At 45.9% G+C, this 25,117-nt stretch overlaps 1 protein-coding gene across 8 annotated transcripts; it reads left to right on the forward strand.

Annotated features, from left to right (window-relative positions):
• Positions 1–743: 743 nt before the first annotated feature.
• MAPKAPK5 (MAPK activated protein kinase 5) lies at positions 744–23,220 on the forward strand. 8 transcript variants are annotated; one of them, XM_009946536.2, is made up of 14 exons: positions 744–779; positions 5,325–5,398; positions 6,685–6,760; positions 7,945–8,042; positions 9,525–9,633; positions 12,280–12,369; positions 12,981–13,076; positions 13,954–14,034; positions 17,712–17,899; positions 20,230–20,350; positions 21,000–21,130; positions 21,759–21,880; positions 22,229–22,333; positions 23,076–23,220. In XM_009946536.2, the coding sequence occupies exons 1-14, from the start codon at positions 744–746 to the stop codon at positions 23,168–23,170; spliced, it is 1,422 nt and encodes a 473-aa protein (XP_009944838.1). In that variant the 3' UTR covers positions 23,171–23,220. The 8 variants fall into 8 exon arrangements, with proteins under 8 accessions (XP_009944838.1, XP_009944839.1, XP_086330410.1 ...); XM_009946537.2 differs by having other exon boundaries at positions 21,759–21,874; XM_086474284.1 differs by lacking the exon at positions 13,954–14,034.
• Positions 23,221–25,117: the final 1,897 nt, after the last annotated feature.

Below are 25,117 nucleotides of genomic sequence, written 5' to 3' on the forward strand. Positions count from 1 at the left end.
CGCCCCGCCCCCTTTCGCCGCTCTCCCGGCAGGGGGCGGGACGTAGCGCCCGCGGGGCGGGGCTGGAGCGCGCTGAGCGTCATTGCACACACACCCCCCGTCATTACGTCATTAGAAGGCACCCGGCGGCTCGAAGGCCCCGCGGGGGCCTTGACGGCCACGTCGCGCATTTAGGGGTGGTGGTGGCCGCCTGTAAACCGCGCCACCGCGGTGGCGGAGGCTCCTAAAATTCCCCCGTGGGTGCGGGGAGGAGGCGGGGGGCTCAGGGCAGCCTCCTGCGCGGGGCGCGGCGGGGGCGGTAGCTCCGCGGCGGGGCGCGGTGCCCGGCGGGTGTGCCCGGCTCAGGGTGCCGGCAATGCCTGGCTCCCGGGCGGCGCGGGCGGCGGCGGCGCCTCGGCGGCGGCGTCTCCCGAGCTGAGCGGCGGCTCTGGGCCCGCCCGCGCCCTCCCCGCGGCGCTCCCCCGCCTCCGTGCGGGGTCCCGGCCCCCCCCCCTCCCCCGGCCCGCCCGGTCGGGGATGAGGCGGTGCGGCGGTGGCACAAAGGCTCCTCCGGGGCTGCCCGTTGCTTAGCGCGGCCCAGCGCCCCCGGGCCGGCCCCTCCGCTGACCCCGGCCCCCCTCGCCGCCTCCCTCCTTCCCTTCTTTCTGCCTCGCCGGCCCTCGGCCCCCGCAGCCCCGCTGTCCCTCGCTGGGGACAGGCCGGCGGCTCCCGCCCCCCGCAGACACCCGTAGCCCCGCGGGAGGATGTCGGAGGATCACGAGATGGACAAGATGATCAAGGTAGGCAGGAGGCAGCGGTGTTTGGGGTCTCCCCGCCACCAGTCCCCGCTCGTCCCCTGCCCTCCGAGGGGAGGTGGGCAGCCCGGACAGAGCCCCGGGGACCGGCGGGTCCCGGTCCCCTCTTACGGCTGTGGCTCCGCGCTTCGCAGCCCCTTCACCGCGGGGCCCGGCTGCCCTCGGGCTCGTCACCCGCAGTGCTCCGGTGGGGAGCGCCAGACGCCGGGCAGGGAAATAGAAGCGGCAGGCAGACGGCTTCCGTGGGATCCGGCCTTGGGGCATCGGTGTGGAGAAGCTGTGACGACGGGGAGCAGAACTGGGGCTGCTCGGGGCGGCAGCAAGCTGGGGTCTCTGCCTCACAGCAGTCCCCGGCTGCGGAGGCGATGCTGTCGCCTCGATCCATCTCCGAGTTGCTGTTCAGATGCTGTCATGAAAACAAATCTGGCGTGTGGGCTGTTTGTGTTTCGAGTGGTGGTAGAGGAGCTGAACAGATTCAGGATTTCCGTTTTTTACAGCGAGAATCTGTGTGTGAGCTTAGCGCTTCCCGGTGAATCCTTCCGTGACCTGGCTGAGCAGATTTCCTGAAGAAGCTGGGGAAAACCCTTTTGAGATAAAGTGACGATAAAACAATGTTTTAAAGACTCTCCACAGGCTCTTTACCTTGAGCAAAGCATTCACTGTCAGAGATTCGTAAATGCTTATTTTAATAACATGAATTAATTCCTTAAGGATGTAGGTAAAAAGACCCTGTGTATTGGCATTTGACACCATTCCTTAGCCCTACCTCTGTGGGATTTGTCTTTACAAAGCTCATTGGGGGCAAAAATCAATGCAAGAAAAGTAGCAACACAGTCTTGTGTTGTTGAAATCTGGATTGATTTAAAATATGCAGGTCTTGCCTTTTGAACTAAAGAAGCCCAAAGTAGAAGGAGGTCTAAGCGCTGTGTTCTGACAACCCAGACTGTAATTGAACAAGTACCAAAATTCTCTACTGTCTCTTCCTGTTTCATTATCAGTTTTAGCACAGTGCAGGCAAAGTGGCTGTCCCGAAGGCTTTCAAAAACAAGTTTTTTCAAGTGTTTCTGTGGTATTTCATGTTAAAGTAGAGATCTACATCAGAGCTCTTGGGAGAGCGGGTAAAAATAAAACAAAAAGGCCAAAGCATTTGTGTAAGTGTAGGGACAGTCCTGCATCTGTCTCCTGTCCCTCTCTCAGTTTGGAGGAGAACTGCCCGAGAACAGGTGATGGGCAAGTCTTTTGGGTTATAGACATTGTCCGAATCTAAACCATAATTGAGTACTTTTATATATTATGCTGATTTCTCTGCTTCTCAAATACTTGGTTATTGTTCAAGTTTGATTGGCTTTCACCTGCGTCTGCAGGTTTAAGGTCTCTGATTCAAGGTAGTGATTGCTGTTTAAGGCAAACCAGCCCAAGCTGAAAGGCTGCGTGTTGGAGCAGTGGAGGTGGAGTCACGCTGGTTGTCGGCATTTCACTTGTTGAATATGCGGACTTTGTCCCAGGAGCAGGCTGTAGGCTTTTGATTGCCTGTAGTGAGTAACATTTGTTCTTAAAGTGGCTTATTTCAAACCTTTTCCTATTGGTATTCAGTGGAAATGGAGAAGCACTTGAGCTTTCCCCTCAGCAGTCCTCGTGCATGCCTAACCCTGCCTAGAAGCAGCTTGGACACCAAGCTGGGAGGAACCTTTCCAGGCTGTTCCCATCCCAGACTGCTGACTCTGCGTGGGAGGATGCTCAAACCGTTGTTTTAGGTACCCCGAGCTCGCTGGGAGGGGATTGCGCTGTCGGAGAGAGCTCGGTGCTTCAAGTCTGTGTGAAACTTTTCTGTGATTCAATACATTCCAAATCAGTTTATCCCCTTTGCCCACTGGAAATGAATGTAAGGCCTGCTCAGAAGTATAAAGTTCCTTTAACAGTAGGAGCAAAAACGTTTACTGTAAGAAATGGCACCACTGCAGATTTGTTTGAAAGTGCTGTCTCTGGAACCCTTCTGCCTCCTCTGTTCCCAGCCGCAGCAGATTAGTTCCAGCTGACCTGTCAGCCTGTCTACAAGTTCAGTGCTGTGCAGCAGCGCTACTGTAAGGCATTTTATTTCCAGATGTGGAGCTAAGTACAGGATACCGTACCCTCTGCTGCCTGCATCCACAGGACATTAATCTAAATGAAGAGGCAAGGCATTTAGGCTGACCAGTTGAAATAGATCCTGATGTTTTCAGAGGGCGGTTTTATGGCTGTACATTTAAAATGTAAGCAGTTCTGTACAGTGATGGACATCAAAGTTCTCAAATTCTGTATTTCATACCATTAGGAAATGGTGAATAGTGTTTCTTGATCACTAGATTATTCATTTTTACTTCTAGGTTGTGCAACTGCTTTGGAATGAAGATTGGAATCCAAATAAACATGCAGAAAGCAAAAATGTTGGCTTTTTGTTTGAAACAATGGTAAATATGCAGAATATGAAAGAGGAAATTAAATTTTATTAAAAATGGACTTCTTTGCAGTTGAACTCGTCCTTCAGGAGCTGAGAACTGTCAGATCTTATTCTCCCTTCATTTGATTCATAGATCACAGCCTTGCCAATTCCTAATCAGTGCCTCTGTTCCCCTTACTCAGCTGGAATGAAGGCAACGGTCTCTGCCATCACAGAAGTGGCAGGAGGCAGCAGAAACTGTTTAGTCGAGACTGGGCTTGTACATGAAGACAGTATCTCTTTTTAGATCAACCTGTGCAGTTGAAAGGGTGAGGTAGGTTTTGAGGCAGGCAGGCCCTTCCTCGGATTTGGAACGGGAGCAGCAGCTTCAAAGCTGTATAAGAAATAATGAAGAATTGTTATCGCTTCATCACGCTGCTGTTCCAGAGTCCTTTGGCATTTGCTTCGTGGTTTGACTTCACAGCTTAAACGCTAAGCGTGATCTTGAAAGGATGTGCTGAGGAGGTGCTCCCCAGCTCTGAGAAACCCTTTCTGTGCTCATTAATGCTCTTCTAAAATTGTGGTTTCGTTCCACCTGCGGTCTGAATATCAGGAAAATTAAATTTGTTTTTCCCTAATATGCTTCTCACATGTGAAATTTATGTTAGTTGAATTGACAAGGCAGTTTCTTTGTGCTTCTGCTTGAAAACAACAAACCATGTGTGACCCGCTACACTGCTCGTCCCCTTTCTTTTAAAACCCTTCATAAAATCTCCTGTTAAAAGTTAACTTTTAAAACTTTTTCCTTTGCGCCTTTCGCACTAGTCATTTATGATTCATGTGATACCCACTCCAGACATCGTTAAAAGGCAAGTTTTCCTTTCATATCTGTCTTTTGCACTCTCTAATCCCTCCAAATCTTGCCTTAAATATCAGCTTTCCTCTCTTGCTTTGTTTTCAGTCCCTGTGGCTTGAGGTCTGGCTCCAGCCTGGCAGTCATGTTCAGCCACGGCTGTTGCAGCAGAGCCCCACGCTCCCAGGTTAGGGGCTGCCATTTCCAGTACCTCAGCTGGGAGCGCGAGCCTTCTCAGTTTTCTCATAGTTTGTAGCATGAGTGAATCCTGAAATGCTGCGGGTTTTGAAGGGAAGTTAACAGAAGGGGCAAAGCTGATCAGAACAAAGGCGCTTTTGCAAGTGGTGGCCTCTTCCCGTTGTTTTTAGTGCATTTTCCCTGCTTGTTGAAGCTTCTCTGGTGGCAGCTTTTGTTGCCAGCTCCTTTTCTTGCGCTTTATCCGAAAGCATGGCTTTTGGAGAGGTGTTCCTGAACACGGGTAGCGATGTTCCTGAAAGAAGGCAGAATTTTGTGGTGTGTATTGCGGGGTGACTTGAGTTTGCAGGCAGCGTTTCCACCGTTAGATCGCCAGCTGCGCAACAGCACGCGGCAGCGGCGTTCACCGAGGTGCTGCGCGCTGGAGCTACGTTTCCATCCCGCCCTGTGACATGTTTAAGCATGATCGCACCCAGGCCGTGTCATAACAAAACCAAACCCTGTTTGTATGGATTTGGACAAAAGGATTATAAACATGAGCCCTGTTCATTATCAGACAGGCTAAAACTAGTCATGCAGGGTTTAATTTACAGTATAGTGATTCCAAAGGTTTGGAGACTCGAAGAAAGCAGCAAAATAATTTTCCATTGTACCGTGTGACAAAAAAATATGTAATAATGCTGAAGTTGGGCCTTTGCAGATCGTTTGTGGGTAGGATGCTGAATTTAAGAGTCATGAGGGGAAAATGCCCTTGATACGCTCTCTGTGCCAAAGGTGCAAGATCCCATTTACTGTTCTCCATAATCCTGTTTCAAAATGACAGTCTCAGCTGCACAGAAATGATTTTAAACTCAGATGTGTTGTTATGTGAGCATTTGTATTTATGTTTCATTTTCCTAGGTGAAGGAAAACTCCAAAACAGGATCTGTCTCTGCTTGGGTACCTTGCAAATCAGATCTGCTGAGCTGGTTGGTTTTGGTTTTTTTTTTGGAAGGGATGTAGTAATTTATTTATTTTTATTTTTTTCCCCACTCTCTTTCCCCTCCCCCTGCTCCTTCTTGAATAGGAAACCTCCATTTTAGAGGAGTACAACATTAACTGGACGCAGAAGCTGGGAGCTGGGATCAGTGGTCCTGTTAGGTAAGACAATACACCCGCGGATTTGTGTGTTTCATTAGCTGTGGAGAAGCCAGCGTGTATTTTACCTGTGCTGACAGCAGAGCCCTGCGATATGGGCAAGACTCTTTATAAACAAATAAACATCTCTGCTCCACGTGGGTCGTAGCTGATGTGCAAGCGAGGTGTTGTCTTTTACCGGGTGTATTTGAAGGAAAAACTCCTCACCTCTCTGGCTTGTCCCATCCCACTGCCATATGCCCAGAGCAAAGCGAGAACAAGAGTCGGTTGTGAAACGGTGGCGGCAGAGAATTCTGCTCGGACACCTCCGTCCTTCTGACACCGGTGTCCGTGTGGGGCAAAGGTCGCTGCTCCCGTCTACGGTATCGTCCCTTGGGGCAGCAGCACTCCCTGCCCCTTGGCTATTTTTACCAGCTATTTTTTTCAGCTCAGCATGTGAGGCCAAAGCAGATCGCGCCATGAGCTCTGCATCTCAAACCAGGCTTGCCTGTCGTGAATTTCTACCTCCTGTGGGAGCTGGGTGCATTCTGTAAAGCAAAACATACGTTCCCTTTGCAGCAAGGACTCTCCCATTTGGGAGCAGAAATTTGTGCACGAGCTCTGGAGGACAAACGTCTGTGCCTCGCTGTTTCTGCGCCGTGGACAGGGCAATGGTCTTTTGCCACCATTTATCTTCCTGTCTAGGCAATTGGTTTCTCCTCATCCATTTTGTGTGGCTGTGTGCCTCTGATCTTTATTAAAATATCCCTTTGTGCTTTATTCTTTTCGCTGCCTGTTAGTATGTGGGCCCTTCCCTCTGACGCAGTTCAATTGTTCGTGTTAAATGGGGGAAGGAGAGAAAAAACGTGTGCAGCACAGTTGGTGGCCTTGCTCAAACAAGGATTTCCATTCACAAACGCTTTATTTATTGCAGACTACACCCTCCATTGGAGATGTTCAGGCTGCCAGTGTGTGGTTTGGGTTTTTTCATCAAAAGCATCTCTTCAGGCTGAATGTGTAGAGTGCTTTCTGCTTGTCTGCAGTTACCCATTGCTCCAAAGTACTTTTTCTGCATTGCTGAAAATATAACTTTGTGTGAGGTGTTTCTGCATAACGTATTTGATTGTTGTGGAAGGCTGAAAACTGAGGCTTTCAAGCTGGGACACGGTGACAGGTGCCCTGTACATTCCAGGTTGCAGGCATCCCTGTTAATTCCCATGCGGAGAGCAAACTCATAACTACAGATCAATTGCTTGAAGTGTCTCTTTAACATTCTTGCTGACTGAATAATTTTGTTGCTGTAATACCAGAGTCTGCGTGAAAAAATCCTCTCAAGAACGCTTTGCACTGAAAATTCTTCTTGATCGTCCAAAAGCTAGAAATGAGGTATAGTTCCTATTTATACTGTCTGCCTTCTGACCCACCGCAAAGTCTCGCCCTTTTGGTGAATTGTTGCAATGATTTTAACAAAACCCAAACCCACCCACGTGTTCTGCAGATCTTGCTGTGCAAGATTCCGCGGGTTTGCTCCTCTAGCCTTGCTGTGCTCAGCTCCTCCAGGATGAGGTGGTGGGTGAAACAGGGTCTTTTGAACTCTGAGTTTGCTGTAGGTGTTAGCTCTGTGTGTGCAAGTGTAACTTACAATGCAGCTCTATAAAGCTGATGTTCCCCCTACGTCCCATGTAAGGTAACATCAATAGGTTAGAATGAGTTTTGTTTCCATGCATCTCACTCTCGGATGTCACTGCTCTAAGAATGACCAAGAACGCTCAAGTTGCACTAAATGGTGTGGGTTTATCTGTGTATGAGAAACTAAAGCAGCACTGATGCCGTTTGGGGCTTACTGTGGCTGTGCCAAGGGACCAAACTGTCAGTCTGTTGAAAACGGTGGGCGGTTGTTCCAGTTGTCATGAAAGTTTTAGAAGCGTTAATTGTGCTTGGAGTTTAGGCAACTTCCATCTCTTGTTACTGGGCAAATTCTCACGTAATATTCCCAGGGAAAAATCATCTGTTTAGAAAGGGCATCAAGCCTCGGCTTGATTCATCAGTCCAGGTAGTTTTAAACTGGAGAAAATCCCTTAGGTGCCTGTTTCAGAGTTGGAACAGGAGATGAGGTTTCACGTGTTGTGAGTGCTAGGTCATCAGGCCGTAAAAGAAGCTGGATTATGGAGTTTCAGGTTTTATTCATGAATTTTCGGTTTCAATCGTATCTCTCTTGCTACTTTAAAGCTAGTTCTAGCTTTAAATTTATTTTAAAAACCCAAAGAAATCAAAGATTTGGCTTTTTCTGGAACTCTGCTGGGTTTGACTCCATGGTTTGTAACAAATAGATTGGCAATACGTGATCTTTTTGTCTCGCTTGAAGTAGTGTCATGGCTGTTAATCACTCATGTAAACGCTTGTAGACATTCCTTATTTTTTGAATAATTTTAAATGGGGTGTGACTGGTGCTGAGCACAGCCAGGAGCGCTCGGGCTCCTGCGTGCTGTAGCCTTGGGGGCAGAGGGAGGAGCAGAAGAGGTGAAGTGCATGTCACGGTGTACAGTAACGTTTCTTCCCTTCTCTTCAAGGTACGTCTGCACATGATGTGTGCCACACATCCAAATATTGTTCAAATTATTGAAGTTTACGCTAACAGTGTGCAGTTCCCACACGAATCCAGCCCAAGGTAAGATTACATAGGGTGATTCATTCCCACAGCTTGCTTTCCATGTTTAGGCCAAGGTATAGTGGAGTTTGCCTTTTTTTTGTTTTTTTTTTTTTAATCACAGTGTGACCAAAATGAGTATTTACAGGGGATTCCAGGTATGATATTTGTACTTCAGATTAAGCAGCGCTTGCCTTTTCCCCTGTCAATGCCCAGACCTTTGCATATTTAAATGAATTTGTGTCCTTCACTACTGGTTTTGTAAACATCTTCACTTCTTAGGTTTTTCATTGGGTCAGTCTGTGATAACTGCGTTGTCTGAGAGAGTTTATTAGCTTCCGTCCTGCTTTGGTATTGCTTTCGTAGTTTGGATTGAATTGTAACCTTTGAGCCTCCCTTTGCTGTCAAAGCACTGTTAAAGCAGGATTGGAGCTGTGACTTTTGTTACTGCCTAGAATCCAAAGTGAGATCCTTTGGCAGGATGGTGATGCCTGTGAGCCACTGGGAAACTCAAGAGTGCCAGTCTTCAGTAAAAAAAAAAAAGGAAGAAAGAATTTTTCTACAAATACTAAGTTCTGCCCCGTAAACTCACAGTACATTTTCTTGCTTAAAATGAACACAGCAAAACATGAAGCAGACTTATTATTTTTCATACATTAATATCACTTGGGATACAAACGTTGTCTTCTAAGTGGGTGCTAGTTAAGAAAAAAAAATCAGAGCTGAGAGAATTAAAGAGCTGAGACCTGTCTTAGTCTCTGGTGTATCTGACTTTGCTGTGTGGTGAGAAGAACTAGAAGTTAGTTTCTCGAGGATCTAGCAGTCCCGATCCCCACGCTTCCTATTTGTTGTCCTTCATAATTATGGCAATAAAACTGTAAATTAAAATCATGAGGTACAGTAGAGTATTCAGCTCAAAAGCATTGAAGAGAATTCCTCAACCTTCTGCTTCCAAGTTGCCACGAACATCTTCAGCGCCGAGGCAGAGAGCTTGGCGAGTCGGCATGGCTGCGAGGATGGGTGCAGACCGGTGTGGGCTGTGCTCTCAGCCAGCTCCAGCCTGGAAGCTGGTTAGCCCGTTTAATGCAAGACTCTACCTGCTGTATTTATTCTTTGAGGGCAGAGTTCTACATGGATGTGTCTAAATGGCTTCCAGGTCCAAACTGGCTCGTGGGTGGAGCTTGCTGGTGTCTGTCTGAAGGCATCCATGTAGACATGTCCGTGGTTGTGTTCCAGCTGGATGTGGGAGCCCAACATGAAGAGCAAACTGTAGATTCCTGGCTGACAATCAGCGAGTCAGATTGTGCTGGGAGCCAGAAAATCCTGCAGCTTACATGCTTAAAGGCAAAATTACGAACCAAAATAGCTCTAACTTCTAGGAGAAGCACGTATATGTCTCTCTTTTGGCCTGCATCGTTAGATACGAAGTATGCGTTATTAGCTTAGCAAATCTGTTATTTTTTGATTATTTTTAATGTAACAAAATGAAATGCTTTTGAACAGGGCTCGGCTCCTAATTGTAATGGAGATGATGGAAGGGGGAGAGCTATTTCACAGAATCAGCCAGCACCGGCACTTTACTGAGAAGCAAGCAAGCCAAGTAACAAAGCAGGCAAGTCAACACCCCTGTATAAACAAATCCATGAATGATAATGGCTAAAGTATTTAACAATTTCTTGGGGTGGGGGGGTGGGATAAAAGGAAGCTAAAATAATCCTCAGTTCTGATCCGATGATCATTGCCTGCTTTGTTATAACCTGACAATGCCAAAGTTTTAATAGAAGCAAAGAATTTGGAGGTGTGGGCTAGTTCTTCTGCGTTGGGACCCTGGTGTCTCTGCTGTCCTTAGCAATGGTTTTCCTAACCTGGTCTACCGAACACTTCACGAGAGAGAGCGCTCTTTTCTTGTACAACCTTCCTGCTGTAGCCCTCGCTGGTCTAAAAGTGTTCCCTCCAACAGCCCACAGGCTCTCACCAGACCCCACGTGGCTCCTGAGCTCCAGTTTGAGCATCGCTCTTGGCTGTGACACAGCCTTGGCGTTTCTTGGGCGGGGTAGCAGACCAGAATGTACGTGTGTCCTGGGCCAGTGGTTTTCAAGCTGGGTTCAGGAGTTGGTTTTATGGAAGTCCTACCTATGATGGAAGATAACAAGAGGGACGTACCACTATAGCGCATGTTTTCTGTGCTGTTTGTTCTGATGTCGTTTTTCCCTCTCCACTTCTCTACACGACTCACTCTTGAATGATGTGTTTTATGGCCTCCACGGTATTTATTGCTAGAGGTTTTGGTGTCCATCATGCTCTTTGTTGCTTAGCTGTGCCTCTGGTGTGACTAGCTTATATCCTGCAAGAGTAGGCAGGGTGATGAAGCAGAAGGGCCTCTGTGGGATTCCATGCAGGGATCTCCAGTGTCAGTTCCTCCCAGTTCTGGGGTGAACTTGTTCCCTTTCACTTCCAAGCTGTTGGATGACTTGTGGTGCCCAGTCAGAAAGCTTGGGTTTAATGGGAGAGTTGCAGGAAAGAGGGTGTGACTGTATGTTGTGGTAGCCTTCCTAGGGAGCCGCAGCAGGGGACTAGCAGGTTGCTGTAAGGAACCACAAGGCGGAAGGATCTCGCTGTCAAAACGGCTGAGCCCTTCTGCGTGGGAATTGGCACTGCAGCAGGAAGCCGAGGGCCAGAGTTTGCTTCTTGCAGAGGTTATATTGGCATTCCAAACAAAAGGCCTATGAGCTGTAGGTGAAAGGCTGTGCTGGAGATACTAATCAGTCAATGTCCTGCTCCCACACCAGTGATCACTGCAGTGAGTCAAGGAAAGAAACCACGAGACGAGATATTGCAGCATTTGTCATTGACATGACTGTTTATGAATTTGTCTATATCCCAGGCACTTGCTTCCCCCTAAGCTGGGGAGATAATGTTTGGTACTGAGGCAAAAAAGAGAGCCAAATCATTTCATCTTTTCTGTCTTGTGCTTTGACTTGTTTCTAATGAAGTGCTGTTACCTTTTTGGTTACATCCAACAAAGAAATTAGGTGGAAGTACAGAATTATTCTTGTTTTCATGTCCTTTGGGCTCTTTGATGTTGACAGTGCAATGCAGTCTCCAGGCTTAACGTGTTGGGAAAATCGTTGAGAACTATACCAAAAGACAAGACTTTTAATTGAATTCTGACTGTGTGTACACTTGGGTTATTCACGTCCCAAGTAATTCTTTGCTTTAATGTTTATGCAATTGAAGTTTGAAAGCGATGTTAAAGTCTTATTCTTTCATCTAGTGGTTCTTCATCGTTGTCTTGAACTACAGGTCTTAGTTCCTTGTACCCAGTAATAGTTGAAAACTTGTCACAAAGCTACCTCATTTTCTCTGGGAATGTGTTTGTATTTGTTTCTGAGCTAAGTTAACAGTGAAGTTCTCTTATCACAGTAATTTGCAGCCTTCTAAGGACTCAGTGCTTCACCCAGGGTGCTGTGGTTGGGTAGGATCCTACAGAAGCCAGCAGGAATTCTTTCAAATCAGGGTTGTGTGGCTTCGCCTTACTTTTATTTCAGTAATGCTGTTTAAGTATTTATGCTTTGTTTTTCTTTAAATGAATTGCACTTTCCAATGCACAGTCTGTAGCGCTTTCCTGACTGGGTTACAGGTTTCTAAACCACAGCAGCGTAAGAAACGGTCTTTGAAAGGATCAAGTAATGCATTTCTGTGTAATATCCCACGAAATGAGTAAATTGCAGGCAGTACCGTCAAAAATTAAAGAGTAAAACTGCCTGAATGTTGACTCTTAAGTGAGTAACAAATGCAATAAAATATTAATTGAAATATTGAAGCAAGAACTTGGTGTTGACTGTGAAACAGAATGTAGTTGCTGGGGAGCGTGCAGGCAAGTGCAGTGACCTTGTAGGCCTAGCACAGCATATGAACGGACACTCTCATGATCTGTTTCACCTCTGGAGGACTAATAATGCCCCGAGTTAGTCAGACTAAGATGGCTGGGAAGCCCAGTGCAGCTTAGCTTTTAGTTTCTGTTTGCTCTGAGTGAAAGGCAAACTGAAGAGCTTGGTGGGCTTCCGTTCCCGATCATCGCTTTACTGCACTGCGGTGCAGTCTGGCCAGGCTTGTCTTAACTCAGAATTGTACCAAGTGGAGTGAAAATGTTTGGGGTCTAAGCTCTGTTGGCAATGTCCTTGTTAAAGCTGAAATAACTGTGCAGGCTAAAGGAGGAGTTCTGTAATTGTAGTTGATTTATTGTGCCCTTTTTCAGATAGCTTTGGCTTTGCAGCATTGCCACTCACTAAACATTGCACATAGAGACCTCAAGCCTGAGAACCTCCTCTTCAAGGATAACTCTCTGGTAAGATGAAGACTTGGTATTTGTTTACTGCTGAATTCTGTAAAATGGCTCAATGGTGACTTTCAGAATAGTTGTAAAATGACGTTGATGCAATGTTTTGGTGACCAAAACTAATGACCTCTTTTGACTTCGTGCTTTTCCGTGCTCTGATCCACTTGGAGTGCAGGCAGTCCGTGCTGCTGCTGTTAAGCATGGGTCAGGTTCCTCACCTCAGCACAGATTCCTGCTTTGCTGAGGAGAAGATCTGCTCTGCCATGTTTCCTCCCTAGGTGTCATCAGGGTGTTCTAACGTGCGTTACAGGTGCTTTGATGTATCCAAGCACTTGCCTGTTTCTTTCTTCTCCTGCTCATAACCACTCTGCCTATGCAGTGACCCCCTTACAACGTGCTTAGTGCTTTCCAAGGGGCACTGCTTTTGACCCAAAGCACCCAGGAAAACACAAATGATTGTTTCCAAGATCGGTTTATGACCTTTTAGCAGCTTTGTGCAGTGGTAAGGGTATAAAGAGGAGCGTGCGTGGCAAAGGTAAGGTGTGTACAAGGTGAGAAATATGTATTAGAAAAGCTGTTACAATGAGATTTTGTAATGAAGCCTCTTCTCCTTGTTTTAGGATGCACCCGTTAAATTGTGTGACTTTGGATTTGCCAAAGTAGATCAAGGTGACTTGATGACACCACAGTTCACTCCATATTACGTAGCACCTCAGGTAACAAACGATTACAGCTCTAGGCTAAAGGGGAATCATGATCTTTATTGCCTGTGCCTCCATAACCACTCATTTTAAAAGCAGGAGGGTTGCCTGTTCACCCTGCCCTGGCCCCCTTGGCAGTGTGCCTTAAGGCATAAGCTACCTTTACAGACAGGCTGGGCTTTGTAGTGCTGCTCTCCCCACTCTCCTTTGTGCTTTCTCTTGGAGTCCTGAAGGAAATTAAAAGAAAGCTGCTGATAGATATTTAATGCAGTAGTGGGCACGCCGGCAGCCTTTAATGACTAGGAAGAGCAATTGCAGAGGTCAGACCATGCGGCCACAGCTGAGTGCCCTGAAAATGCTTCCTCAACTGGAGCCTGCTGGTGAAGGGCCATGTGCACTACGGACAGGGTTTATAAAACAAGTGAACTACCAAACCCATAGAAAGCCTTTCCTGACCATATTTAAACTGAGATTTTTGTAGAAGTGCAGAAGCACAGATTCGCTCGGCAAGGGACAAATTCAACGTGGTTTGTTCATGGGAGAGGCAAAAAGGGACATCTCTGGAGTTAGGGTCACCCTCCAAACACACTTTAGGTTCTTGTTCCAAAGCATGGGGGTGTTGGAGGTTTTGAACAAAAGAGGTGTGAGCAATTGCTTTAATTCAGGCAAAACTGGAGTTTTCGTCCAAAGCTGCAAAATATTTTAGCTGAATTTTTCCCGATGTAGAGAGTTCCAGCCTTTCCTAGGAAGAACAGTTTGAGTTTGACAGCTGGAATAAGTCCACCAAATGGAGAAGCATCAGGCATCTTTGGCACGGGCGTTGCTGTTTGTGGTGCCTGTAGATGAGATGTATTTTGCCTTTTTTTTTTTTTTTTTCCTCCCCTGGCAACAGGTATTGGAGGCACAAAGACGGCATCAGAAAGAAAAATCTGGTATTATCCCCACCTCTCCAACACCTTACACTTATAACAAGGTAAGCTATGAAACAGTCCACAAGTCAGTATCTTTAAAGCACAGTGTCCTCCCTCCCCCATCCCACTCCCCGGTGTATCTGCTGTAGAAGTAGTCTATAGACACAGTTTGTCACCCAAGGCAATAAACTTTATTGCCCTGAAATTACACACTTATGATCAGGAGCAATAAAGCTGTTCTGATCTCTATGACAGGAGTACATCTAACTAGCCTAATAGCTTACCCTGAGTATAAAGCAGGATCTGCAGGAAAAGTAGGGAAATGTCACGTTGTTGGCTATTTTGTGTGAAAAGTGTGGTTTCTTCAGCTTTCCTAGTAGGAGTGAGCAGATGTGTAGTGGTGTTTCTCCCCTCAAATGTATTAGGTTCAGACCAGGTTTCATTCAGTCAAATTAGAAGATAATGACCTGTGCAGGTAGCTGTCTTTCTCAGTTGAGAAGTGACACATTAAAAGGTGCTGCTGGCTCTGCATTCTTTCTGATAAATGCACGCTTGGTCCTAGCCTAATTAATGATCCTCTAATTGAAATAAAAATATAGAACTTCTGTTAAAGGAGCACTAAATATTAACAGGATTTTGGAGAGAGTAGAATGATTCTGCTGGAGTGTGATCAGGTGGGAAGTTCTTTCACCTCCCCAAGAGGCTGGTTCAAAGGAAACCTCTGTGCTGCTGTCAGGCAGAGTTTCTGGATGTGCAAAGCACTATTTAGGCTATCTTCTTCAGGCAGCCGTGGGGGTACCTTGTCTGTATCAGGGATTTTCTGCAAAATGACCAATAGTGTATTGTGTTGTCTGTAGCAGTAGCCATAGGCATTAACAACTGCTGCTAGAGTCTTGGCAAAGTCATGACAGAAAGTGTCCTGAAGGGTTGTCTCCTTCTTGGTCATTCCAAACCATTTTCCTCCATGTTATCTGCTGTCTCCTGCTGGCTTAGCAGTATTTGAACCACTGAGTGTTCTTTCAGAGTGTCAATTTTGATTAGAGTTAGCTGGTTTCTGACTGCGGTGCTAAGTACCTACACTGATTCCAGCTTCAAGGATGGCTCTAGAGGAGGTAGTTTAATATATAATGTTATGTCTTAGTAGCCTTCTATAGAGAGGTAAAGCAAAGACAGAGATAACTTTCATTGAATTAGTCCACGTGGCTTTCTAATCATGAATCAGCCTTCTTTGGGGTTATGATTATCTCTTCTCTGTCCTGGAGAAACAGGTTGGTGATGGAAGCCAGATGCTTCTTATAAAAAGAGTTTTCAGGCAGGTGCCTGTAGTCTTTTCAATACAGAGTTTCTTCTGTCCCCTCTTGTGTGAACCACAGTCACGGGGAAAGTTGGTTTTTATAAATTTAGAAAGTCTCACAAGTCAGGTTCAAGAATTCCACTTCTATGGATTGAAGCAGATTCACTCTCCCATAATGGCCAAGGGAGTAGATGCAGTTGCAGAGACACCTAGAAGTGGCTGCTCACTGTCCATGTTGGTAACGGTTTATCAGCTGTTTTGTTCTTTTAATGAACCAAAGAGCCCTGGCCATGGCACCTGAAGCAAAATATGGGTCATATTCTTGTACAGACTTGGAAGAACCTTGAAAACAGATGCCAACTGGACTAAACTCATGTACTGAGAAGGTTCAGCTGCCTTGATCTTCTGGGATTTGTAATGTGACACAGTGATTTTGTTTTCATGTTTCATTTAAAGAATTGATCGGTTGCTCTGAACTGCTTTCGGCCCTGGTGGCGCTAGCTGGAAAGGCTGCTGAAAGAAGTGGCCTCGTCCTTACCTTGCCAAGAGGGACTCACTGCAAAAGCAGCACCTGTCATACACCTAGTTCCCCAAAATAGACTGTGATGAGCTCCCAGGTACACTGCCCTTCCACAGCAGTTCAGAGCCTGAGTGGAAGTGCTTGTGATCCACTTTCATGATCAGCAGCACTATCCCACAGATTTAAATTGGAGGAAAAACCACATCTTTGAGTCCTGAGTATTTTTATTAAGCTGTGTGGTTTGGATCAAATATGAGTGTGTATGTCGTGGCTGGAGGGGGTTGACTCTTGGGAGATAGAATCTGAGAAACATATCCATGAAGAATTTAGACACCCTGTTTCCTACTTACATGCCTAAAGTCCCGTTGATTTCATTAGAAATGATCGCTGGTCAATGGAAAAATGATGAGAGTTTAGACACCTAGATAGCAATTTAGACTTCTAGAGGCATCTGAAATTGGCTTAAACAGCTTGCAGGAAAGCCTGCATATGTGGGGTAACGCCTTGGAGCTTCTTCCATGGTCACCATCCACGTGTTTGTAAAAGCTGAAAGGCAAGGGTTTGCTGTACTGACCAGTATGAGCTGATCCAAGTGTATTCCCTCCAGAAGGAAACAGTCTGACCTTTGAGGGCCCCTTCCTGGGTCGGTGTTGATCCAGTCAAAACACCGTTACTGGAGGCAGGGCTTCTGTGTTTGCTGAGTTCATCTGTGCAGCTTCGTGAGCGCTGGTGCTGTCCTAGAGTAGGCGATGGAATATACAATCTGGGGCAGACAGGGTGATACTGAGGCTGCTCCAGTTAGCAGCTGTGCAGACTTGTGTCAGTGTAAACCGATGGCTGAACCTCCCCAGTTCCCCAAATCTGCCCTTGCATGTCGTTCCGCAGTCACCTGAACCTGGCTGGAGTTCAGGCTTCTGCTTACGCTTGGCTGTGTGCTCCTGTCCATCCCTGTGCTGGCATAAACCTTTGGGAGTCCCCTGGAGGACTGATAGGGCTGGAAACCAAGCTGGTAAAAATAAAGAATTAGCGGTACAAACGCTAGCCTTGGCACAGCGGGAATACTGGGAATGGATGGCCAGGGTCAGAGCGGGTCCTACCTGCCTGAGCCCGCACCGTGCCATAACCAAGTGATAACAGTTGCATCCTTAAGGATACAGTCCAGCAGCAACTTAAATTGAAATCTAGGCTGTTACGGTCCTCTTCCCTCCTTCCTGAGCAGCATCTGTGTTGTGTGACCACATAGTGATCCATGGGGAACAGATCTGGCTTTCGGCTTCTTGACTGAGCTGGTTTTTGGCTGGATCCAGCGCCTGGATGAACTTGTTCTGTATCACCTCAGCAGTAACACAGGGGAAGGGAGCTCCAGGCTGGGGTGGGAGGACAGGAGGGAGCGCAGCGTGAGCAGCTGTGAAATGCTGCTCCTGGCTTTCTGAAGCTTCTTCATCTCCGTGGCTTTCAGGGCGTGTGGTTTTCCATTACAGACATCTCTGATTAAGTATCTTGTTTGTTTGATGGTGTTTCTTTTTTTAGTCTCACATTCTAAAAAAATGACTATTCTGTTTTGTGCTCTGATGGTGAGAGACTAGGATTCAAGTATCATCAAGTGATGTAATAAATGCGCAGCTTGCTCACGCCTCTGACGCCCTGGCTGTTTCCGTACAATTTGCCGACGCATCGCCCAGTTACAGGAGCGCTGTCTGTAAACGAGCTACTTCTGGGTACTGGAAGTAGTTTAGTTTGGCAGCATGGAGTTGTCTTGTGCTTACATATTTGCCATATTTATCCAAGAAGGTCCTCGGGTGGACCTTTAGGAGGAGGCTGAGCTGTGTTTCTGTTTCCGTAGGGAATCACGTGGAACTTCTAACATAGCTACACCACTGCTTGCTGCAAATTGCGCCCCAAAGTGATCATTTCCTTGCTTTCAGAGCTGTGACTTGTGGTCCCTGGGTGTCATTATTTACGTGATGCTGTGTGGATACCCTCCGTTTTACTCCAAACACCACAGTCGGACAATTCCAAAGGACATGCGGAAAAAGATCATGACAGGAAGTTTTGAATTTCCAGAGGAAGAGTGGAGCCAGATCTCAGAAATGGCGAAAGACATTGTGCGAAAGTGAGTCAGTTGAGGAAAATGTTGTATTGCTCTTTGCTTATATTAAGAAATTGGAAAAACACTTGGAAGTGCGTTATCACCAAGGGCTTATTTTTCGGAAGGCGGGGGGAATTGTCTGCAGCACGTAGACCTGAAAAATTCTGTTTCATATTCAGCACGAATGAAGTCTGGTAAATATTTTTCTTTCCCTCTCTTTTTCTTTTTCCTCCCCAACTGTTGGTTCAATTTTTGATGTCTTCTGTCTCTGAAGTTGCTAGAGTGCATTGTGCCTTTGGTCTTCAGGGGGAAGGGGTACACCACCTGGCTGCAGAATGATATGGGCAACTGGCTGCCACCTCTGCAAGTGCTCTCTAGGCACATATCTCCTGTGATAATGTTCGAACTCGTGTTAAGTTCAGGGGACATTTAGGCAGCATAAGTGGATCTGCTAGATCTGTCCCTTAAAACCCTGTGCACGTAACACACGGTCTAAAAGGAGTCAAGAGAGAGGCGTGGAAAGGGAGGTTAAGATCTGTCGCAAGGTGTCGGACAACGAGATCAGGTTTTGCATTGATATTTTATTCTAAATGCTAATGGAAACTGTTTTTCATGCAATGCACATCTCGATTGCCAACGTTTCAAAGACTGTGATCCCGTGGTCCTGTTTGAAAGCAAGAATGTGGCACTGATTAGGTCTTGACCTCACTCATTTTTTAAAATGTGAGAGGGACTTACTGCCTTTGCTTCTATCACCAGAGGAACTGGAAGGATAAAAGCAACATAAATAGAAAAAAAAAATCAATCAGTTAAATAATTTTAAACTGTCACTGTCTCCTCTAACAACTGTAGAATCTCCAGTGACTCAGTATTGTTTGGAAAGGGTGCCCGGCCCTGTTTATAGCAGTGCAGGAGAGCCCACAGCCTTTCACCAAACAAACTGCAGATTATGTTGCAGTGAAAGTTGTGTTTATCCCAAGGTCGACTCTTTATTCTCACTCAGAAGCTTCACAGTCAGTAGCTTTCATTGTCTTTTAAAATGACCATGAAACTCGGCTCGCAGAGTGTCGTTACTTGGATGCAGTTCGCTTCACTTAATTCTCTCGCTAATGTTATCAGGACTCCCCTTTCCTGCTTGTCTTTTCCAGCCAGTTGAGTCTGAATCTGTGTTTATGGTACAGGAATATGTTTAGACTTGATACAATTCTGGATAAGTTCACATTTTATTTATGTAGACTGCTGTTCCTATGGAGTCTTCCTTCTGGAGGTCGTATTTTGCATTCAAGCAGCTGCTTCCTTTCAAGCATGTCGAGCCGATTTCTGACCTCAAGCTTTATGAGCTGGAGTGCTTGATAATAGGTTAGGACTTTGAAAACCTACAGAAAAGGAATGCGTGTGTCTTGGGTCTTGTATCAAAACTGAACTGATGACCTGTTTGGCAGCATGGCCTTGCAAGTGAAATTTATGAGCTAGCCCGTGGTCCTGCTGACATTTTGTAAAAGTTATTTCCACTTTCTTGGTACGTAAAACAATTCTGCTTTGCAGCCAGGAAGCTGATTCAGAGTATTGTCTAAGAAAATGTGACAAACTCATCAAGTCGTTCTGTTTCTAATTTAGACTCTTGGGAATAACTTGTCAGCACTCTGTGTGAAATTTTACTCTTTTATTAAACAGTTGTGATAAACTCATGTTCTCATGATAATCTGCCAAATCTCTTTCCAGGGTTTCATTCTAGTAAAATTTAATTCCACTGAGTTTTCAGAGATCTCAGAATAAAGCTCGTTCTTAGTTTGAGGTGCTGTAGCCTGCCAAAATGTCCCGTTACCTGAGGCTTTTACCAGGGGAGAAAAGCGAAGGAGTTGCACGGTGGAAGCAGTTAATTCAGCAAACAGGTTTCTGACTTTGAAACTTTGCCTTGCTTTACCATGCCCGGAGTCCTTGGTATGAGTACAGACTATGTGGACGAGCTCTAGATGTACATTCCCAGAGAGTGTCGCTCTGGATCATTTCAAGTTCATCTGGAAGACAATTTCCCATCTGGGAGGATGCAAATATAGAGTTCAGCAGTTCAGAGTTGTTACTAAAATGGCCTTCAGCGCTTTTCTTTTACACTGAGTTGCTGAATATAACTGAATGAGCTGTGGCAGCGTTCAAATATCACCACAGCAAGGGTCGGTGAAGCTGGTAGAAAGTCAGACTGCTTTTGGGTCAGCTTGATGTTTTTGCTGTTAGGAAGAGTTTCTTTTTTTCGCCCCTCTAATGCTTAGAGATTGCGAAGTGCTCTGATCCCAGGCAGAGCAGTGCATTGTAAATCCACAAAGACCTCTTTATGGACTGATTGATTCCTCTCCCAGGCTGCTGAAGGTCAAACCTGAGGAACGGCTGACCATTGAAGGTGTGCTGGACCATCCCTGGCTCAACTCCACCGAGGCACTTGATAACATCCTACCCTCTGCCCAGCTGATGATGGACAAGGTCTAAACAACATTTTATTTTACCGTAGGAGCGCTGGATAGCTCTTGGATGGTTTGAGTGTTTTCTTTCACGTGGTGTTATGCAGATAAAGAGCTCCCCTTCTGCTTTAGGGAGAGCTTGAGATCTTTGGAAGAAAATGGAAACAGTTCCATTTGAAATTTGGGCTAGAAGGTGCTCCAAGATTGGCGGTAAAGAGTAGCCCAGGTGCTAACAAGTAGCGAACAGAGTACGGCAGTAAACGTGCCTGAGGACTCTTCTGTAGGTCTTTTCTCCTTTTTCCCATGTTTTATACCTGACAACTGCTATGACCTTATTAATTAGCAGCAAATGAATGGCCCTTCTTGCTCCCTTTAAACTCTGCTCAAAGAGGAGGTCAGTCAGCGCTCTTAAGCTTGTGAACATGAGAAGCAGAGATGATCCTTTGTCCTATAAAGCCCCTGTGAGGTTGGGATATGTTGTCCCGCAGTCAATGACTTTAGTTCTAATTATGACTTGCATAATGCAAACCTGATTTTTGTTACGGATCTCTGAAACAGAGAGTATTTTGGTGTGTCTTTTTTTTTTGTCCGTGACTAACGTTGTCCATATGTTGTTCTTTAATTCACAAAGAAGCTGATTAAAACATCAAAGGCAACTCTTTTCATTTCAGGCGATGGTTGCAGGGATACAACAGGCTCATGCAGAACAGCTTGCGAACATGAGAATCCAAGACCTCAAAGTCAGCCTGAAACCTCTTCACTCCGTCAACAACCCAATCCTGCGCAAAAGGAAATTACTGGGGTAACTCTCTAAAGGCGGTTTTGAAAGATCAAAGTGTAGGCGGCCCTGATGGCTGGAGAGGAACTTTGAGCACGTTACGGGTTCATTCCGTGGTAACTGTGCTCCTGAATGTCTGGTTTGGTTGTCACCCTCTTCCTGCTGAAGAGGGTAGTTGGAGTCAAGTCGTACTTGCACAGCGTGGTGTGTCTGCCAAGATACGCCAGTGAGGGCAGGAGGGAGGTTGGATGGCGTTACTGTGTTATAGCGGACCAGACCCCTTAGGAGTCACATGTGGAGTAAGGTAAGGCAAACTGGGAGGAAGAATGCCAAGATTTTTTTCTGATCCTGACATTTATTTACTGAAAAAGTCAGGTAATCTCCCTCTCTTTGTTCAAGGTACCTATCTGAAAAATACAGTGATGCATTTTAGGATTACCCTTACTTGCATTAATTTAAAGAAATATTTGGTTTTCTTCCTATTTAAGGTGGTTTCATAATATAGGACATGGTTATAGCTCACGCTAAATCTAGCTCCCAGTCCCAGCTTTCCAGAGAGTGAAAGAGAGTGGTGTACTGGTGCAGTTATGCCATGAGTGATGAGCTTGAGTTGCCTTCAGACTGTAATTGTTTCCTCCTTGTTCTCACGCAGCACTAAGCCGAAGGATGGTGTTTATATCCATGACCCTGAGAATGGAAGTAACGATTCCAACGTGGCTCTGGAAAAGCTCAGAGACGTGATCGCTCAGTGCATTCTACCGCAGGCTGGTAAAGGTTGCCGCTTCTAGAAAGTTCCATTCCTAAATGTGCAAGACACTGACTTTGTACTGTGCCCCAAAATCGGTGGTGAGGAAGGGTAAACAAAACTCCCATTGTCCTAGGGAGGCTCAAGTGGAAAGTGTTGTCTGTGGACTGGAATTTTGGTGCGTGCATAATGGGGGTGTCAACAGTGACACGCAGGGCGGTCAGAGTAACTTGCACCCAGCAGTGTCTGCTCTCAGACTGGTTTGCTGGTTGGCGTGAGGCGAGGAGGAGTGACTGCACGTGCTGATTGCTGAAGCTCTGAACGCTGCTGCCAGGCAGAATGACAAACCCCCTGTTTATCTTTGTTCTCCTAAACAGGAGAGAATGAAGATGAGAAGCTGAATGAAGTGATGCAGGAGGCGTGGAAGTATAACCGAGAGTGTAAGTTGCTGCGAGACACTCTTCAGAGCTTCAGCTGGAATGGTGAGGAACTCTTTCTCTTCCACGGAGGACAGTGCTACTGCCGGGTGCAAGAGGGGAAGCAGTGACCTTCTTAGGTGGAAATAAAACCAAATTTCTTGAATTCGTGCCAAACTGATTTCGGTTTTGACGCTGTTTCAGCCCTTCTGCCAGCATGGGCGTCCTATAGATGAGGTTGAAAGTTCTTGCAAACTTCTATGTGAGGCTCAGGGTAGAGTTTTCAAAGGCACCAAATCATGTAGGAACGTAACAAATGGATCATCACTTTAGAAACTGCTTTAGCTGTTTCGAGCTGGTTTCCTTCCAGCTGTTTATTGCCCTTTTTCTGCTGGAGGCTGCTGCCCTCGTCTATGTCCGCACAACATCTCTCCTGCTGGGTTTGGATAGGAAACGGAATTAAACCGCGCCAGCTGCCTTGGGAGTGTTCAGATGGCTCCTTGACAAAGCAGGGTGGCAGAGGTGTCAGCCCCCAGGAGCAGATGCTGATGAATAAGGGAACCAGGGGCATCAGCCAGGTTCACAAGGGCTTGGTTGTGCCTCTTCCCTCAGTCTGTTTTGGTTGGTTGGTTTTAATTTAGGCTTCAAGTGGAACCAGAGATAATAACTCATTTTGATTCCCTTGCAAATGTTGCCCTGAGTTTCTATGAGAAGCATTGTTTTGTGTTCAGTCAGTGCCTAACTCCAGCCATGATTGCTTTCCTCCTTGTGCCCGGCCCCAGCTGACTACCTGTTCTCTTCCTTTCAGGCAGAGGATTCACAGATAAAGTGGATCGACTAAAACTGGCAGAAATAGTAAAACAAGTCATCGAAGAGCAGACAAACTCCCATGACTCTCAATAGCTGGAGCTTCTTAATCTTATTTTTTTTACCATTTAAGATTTATTCTTTAACTGTAAAAAGTATTTTTATGTAAATTAATAAATCATAATTATTTCATTAAATTTCCATACTGCTTGAAAAATGCTGTATAGTTGTAGATACAAAAAAAATCATTGGTACTGTAATATTTTTTTAAAACTCAGTTCCTTGAGGTATATATGATCACTTACGTACTGTTAATCATGAGTCCCCCGGACGGGGCAAACTATATTGTTAAAGACCATTCTTTTTCTTAATAACCAGTTGCAGAAGCTGCCTTCCATCTGCTATCCATACAGCTGCAGTGACTGTGCACGTGAACGGGACAGCCGCAGTTTCTCAACGCCCTGCTCAGTGAGTACTTGAAGCAAGTGCTGTGAAACCCAAACCTCACAGCGACCCTCTGCGCCTGAGCTCTGAGTCTTTGTGTGGAGGCACCCAAATAGCCTTCTGTTTCGCTGGACCACCCCGGAGCCACGCTTGGCCTTGCCGGGGGCACCTGAGTCCATGTGCTTGTGGTGGTTTTCAGTTCTGAGCAGTAGCCCTCTTTTTTTTTTTTTCCTTCTATCCATCTTCCTCAGACCTTTTTTAAGGCTTAGCTCCCTCTTGTTCGTTCTTTCTTTCTTCTTCCCCATCTTCCTCAGACCTTTTTTAAGGCTGCATTGGCCATTCAGTGTAAGACTCCTCTTTTTGTCCTATTGTTCAACAGCCAAACAGAAGAATGTTCTAGTTACTGACGTACAAGTTATTTTTATTTTCATGGTAGGATCTTCTACGGACAAAACTAAGTATGGAGTTCATTTGCTTCATCCCCAGGTCAGAAGTCATTCCACCCAGGTACTCCATTCTTTCCTTTCTAGAAGATCCAACGCTCGGTTTCAAACTTGTCCTCTTGTTTGAAAGGGATCACCATCCTGGCGAGGGCTGTAGTGCTACTGTGTGAACCCACCGGTGATCCTTCTCTTGTGTCACCCTCTGGAGTCCAAGCTCCTCATCTCTTTGATGCCTTCGAGCTCCTCCTGAGGGAGCGACAGATGCAGGGCTGCTCCTCGGCGCACGTTCTTATGCTGTCTGGACCATGAGGCTGCCCAGGGCAGAATCTTACACTAGTCTGGAACATTGGCTCCAAAAGCTGCTTTTTTAATCTTAATGAAAGAAACAAATGGAAAGAATCTGTACATATTTCTAGTTTTCTACCTTCTGATGCTTTTCTTTCTTTTAAGACCAGTCGAAGGCTTTTTATAGAGATATTTTGGTACTAAACCCGTGCAGACATTGAGCGAGTTTGGTCTGCAGACTGAAGTGCCAATTCAGGGCTATTAGTAATGACTCTTGAACATTATTGTTCTATTTCATAGCTCGTTAATTTTGGGTTTACATTTACAAACCTGAGCCATGAATCTCCCAATTTACCCTTACGGCAGTCCAGCCTTGTTCTTTTTTGTCTTTTTTCTATACCAGACTTCTTTGCAACCTTTAGCTTGGATGGCAAACCAGTCTCTGACTCTTTCTATACAATTTTGTAAACGGTGACTTAGTTTTTCTACATGAAGGAGATGATACTTCGTTTCCCATTCTTTGTCAACACCTCGTCAGCTTGCTTTTAATCCTGGTGACAGTTTTCCGATACCCGATTTCTTGCAGAGTAAGAACCACAGTCCCTACTTAACCATCGCTGTCTCTGATGGAAACGGGGGTTTTGTGTCGGCCAGAATTGTACCTCTGACACTACACGGAATATTTGTGCACTGATGTGTATTGATGACAACTGTAGAGAATTAGCAAGAGACAAGAGTATTTGTCATTTCTTGGTAGTATCAGCAAGTTTGCAGGCCCTATTATATGCATTTCTGTCCTTGCCCTAAATTCTAAGTCATGTCAACATCCGCACAATCTCTAAATGTAATGGATCGTTTCCTTTGTAACTTG

Source organism: Leptosomus discolor, chromosome 16 (genome assembly GCF_034619465.1).
Source record: "Leptosomus discolor isolate bLepDis1 chromosome 16, bLepDis1.hap2, whole genome shotgun sequence".
In the NCBI taxonomy this organism is placed as follows: domain Eukaryota; kingdom Metazoa; phylum Chordata; class Aves; order Leptosomiformes; family Leptosomidae; genus Leptosomus; species Leptosomus discolor.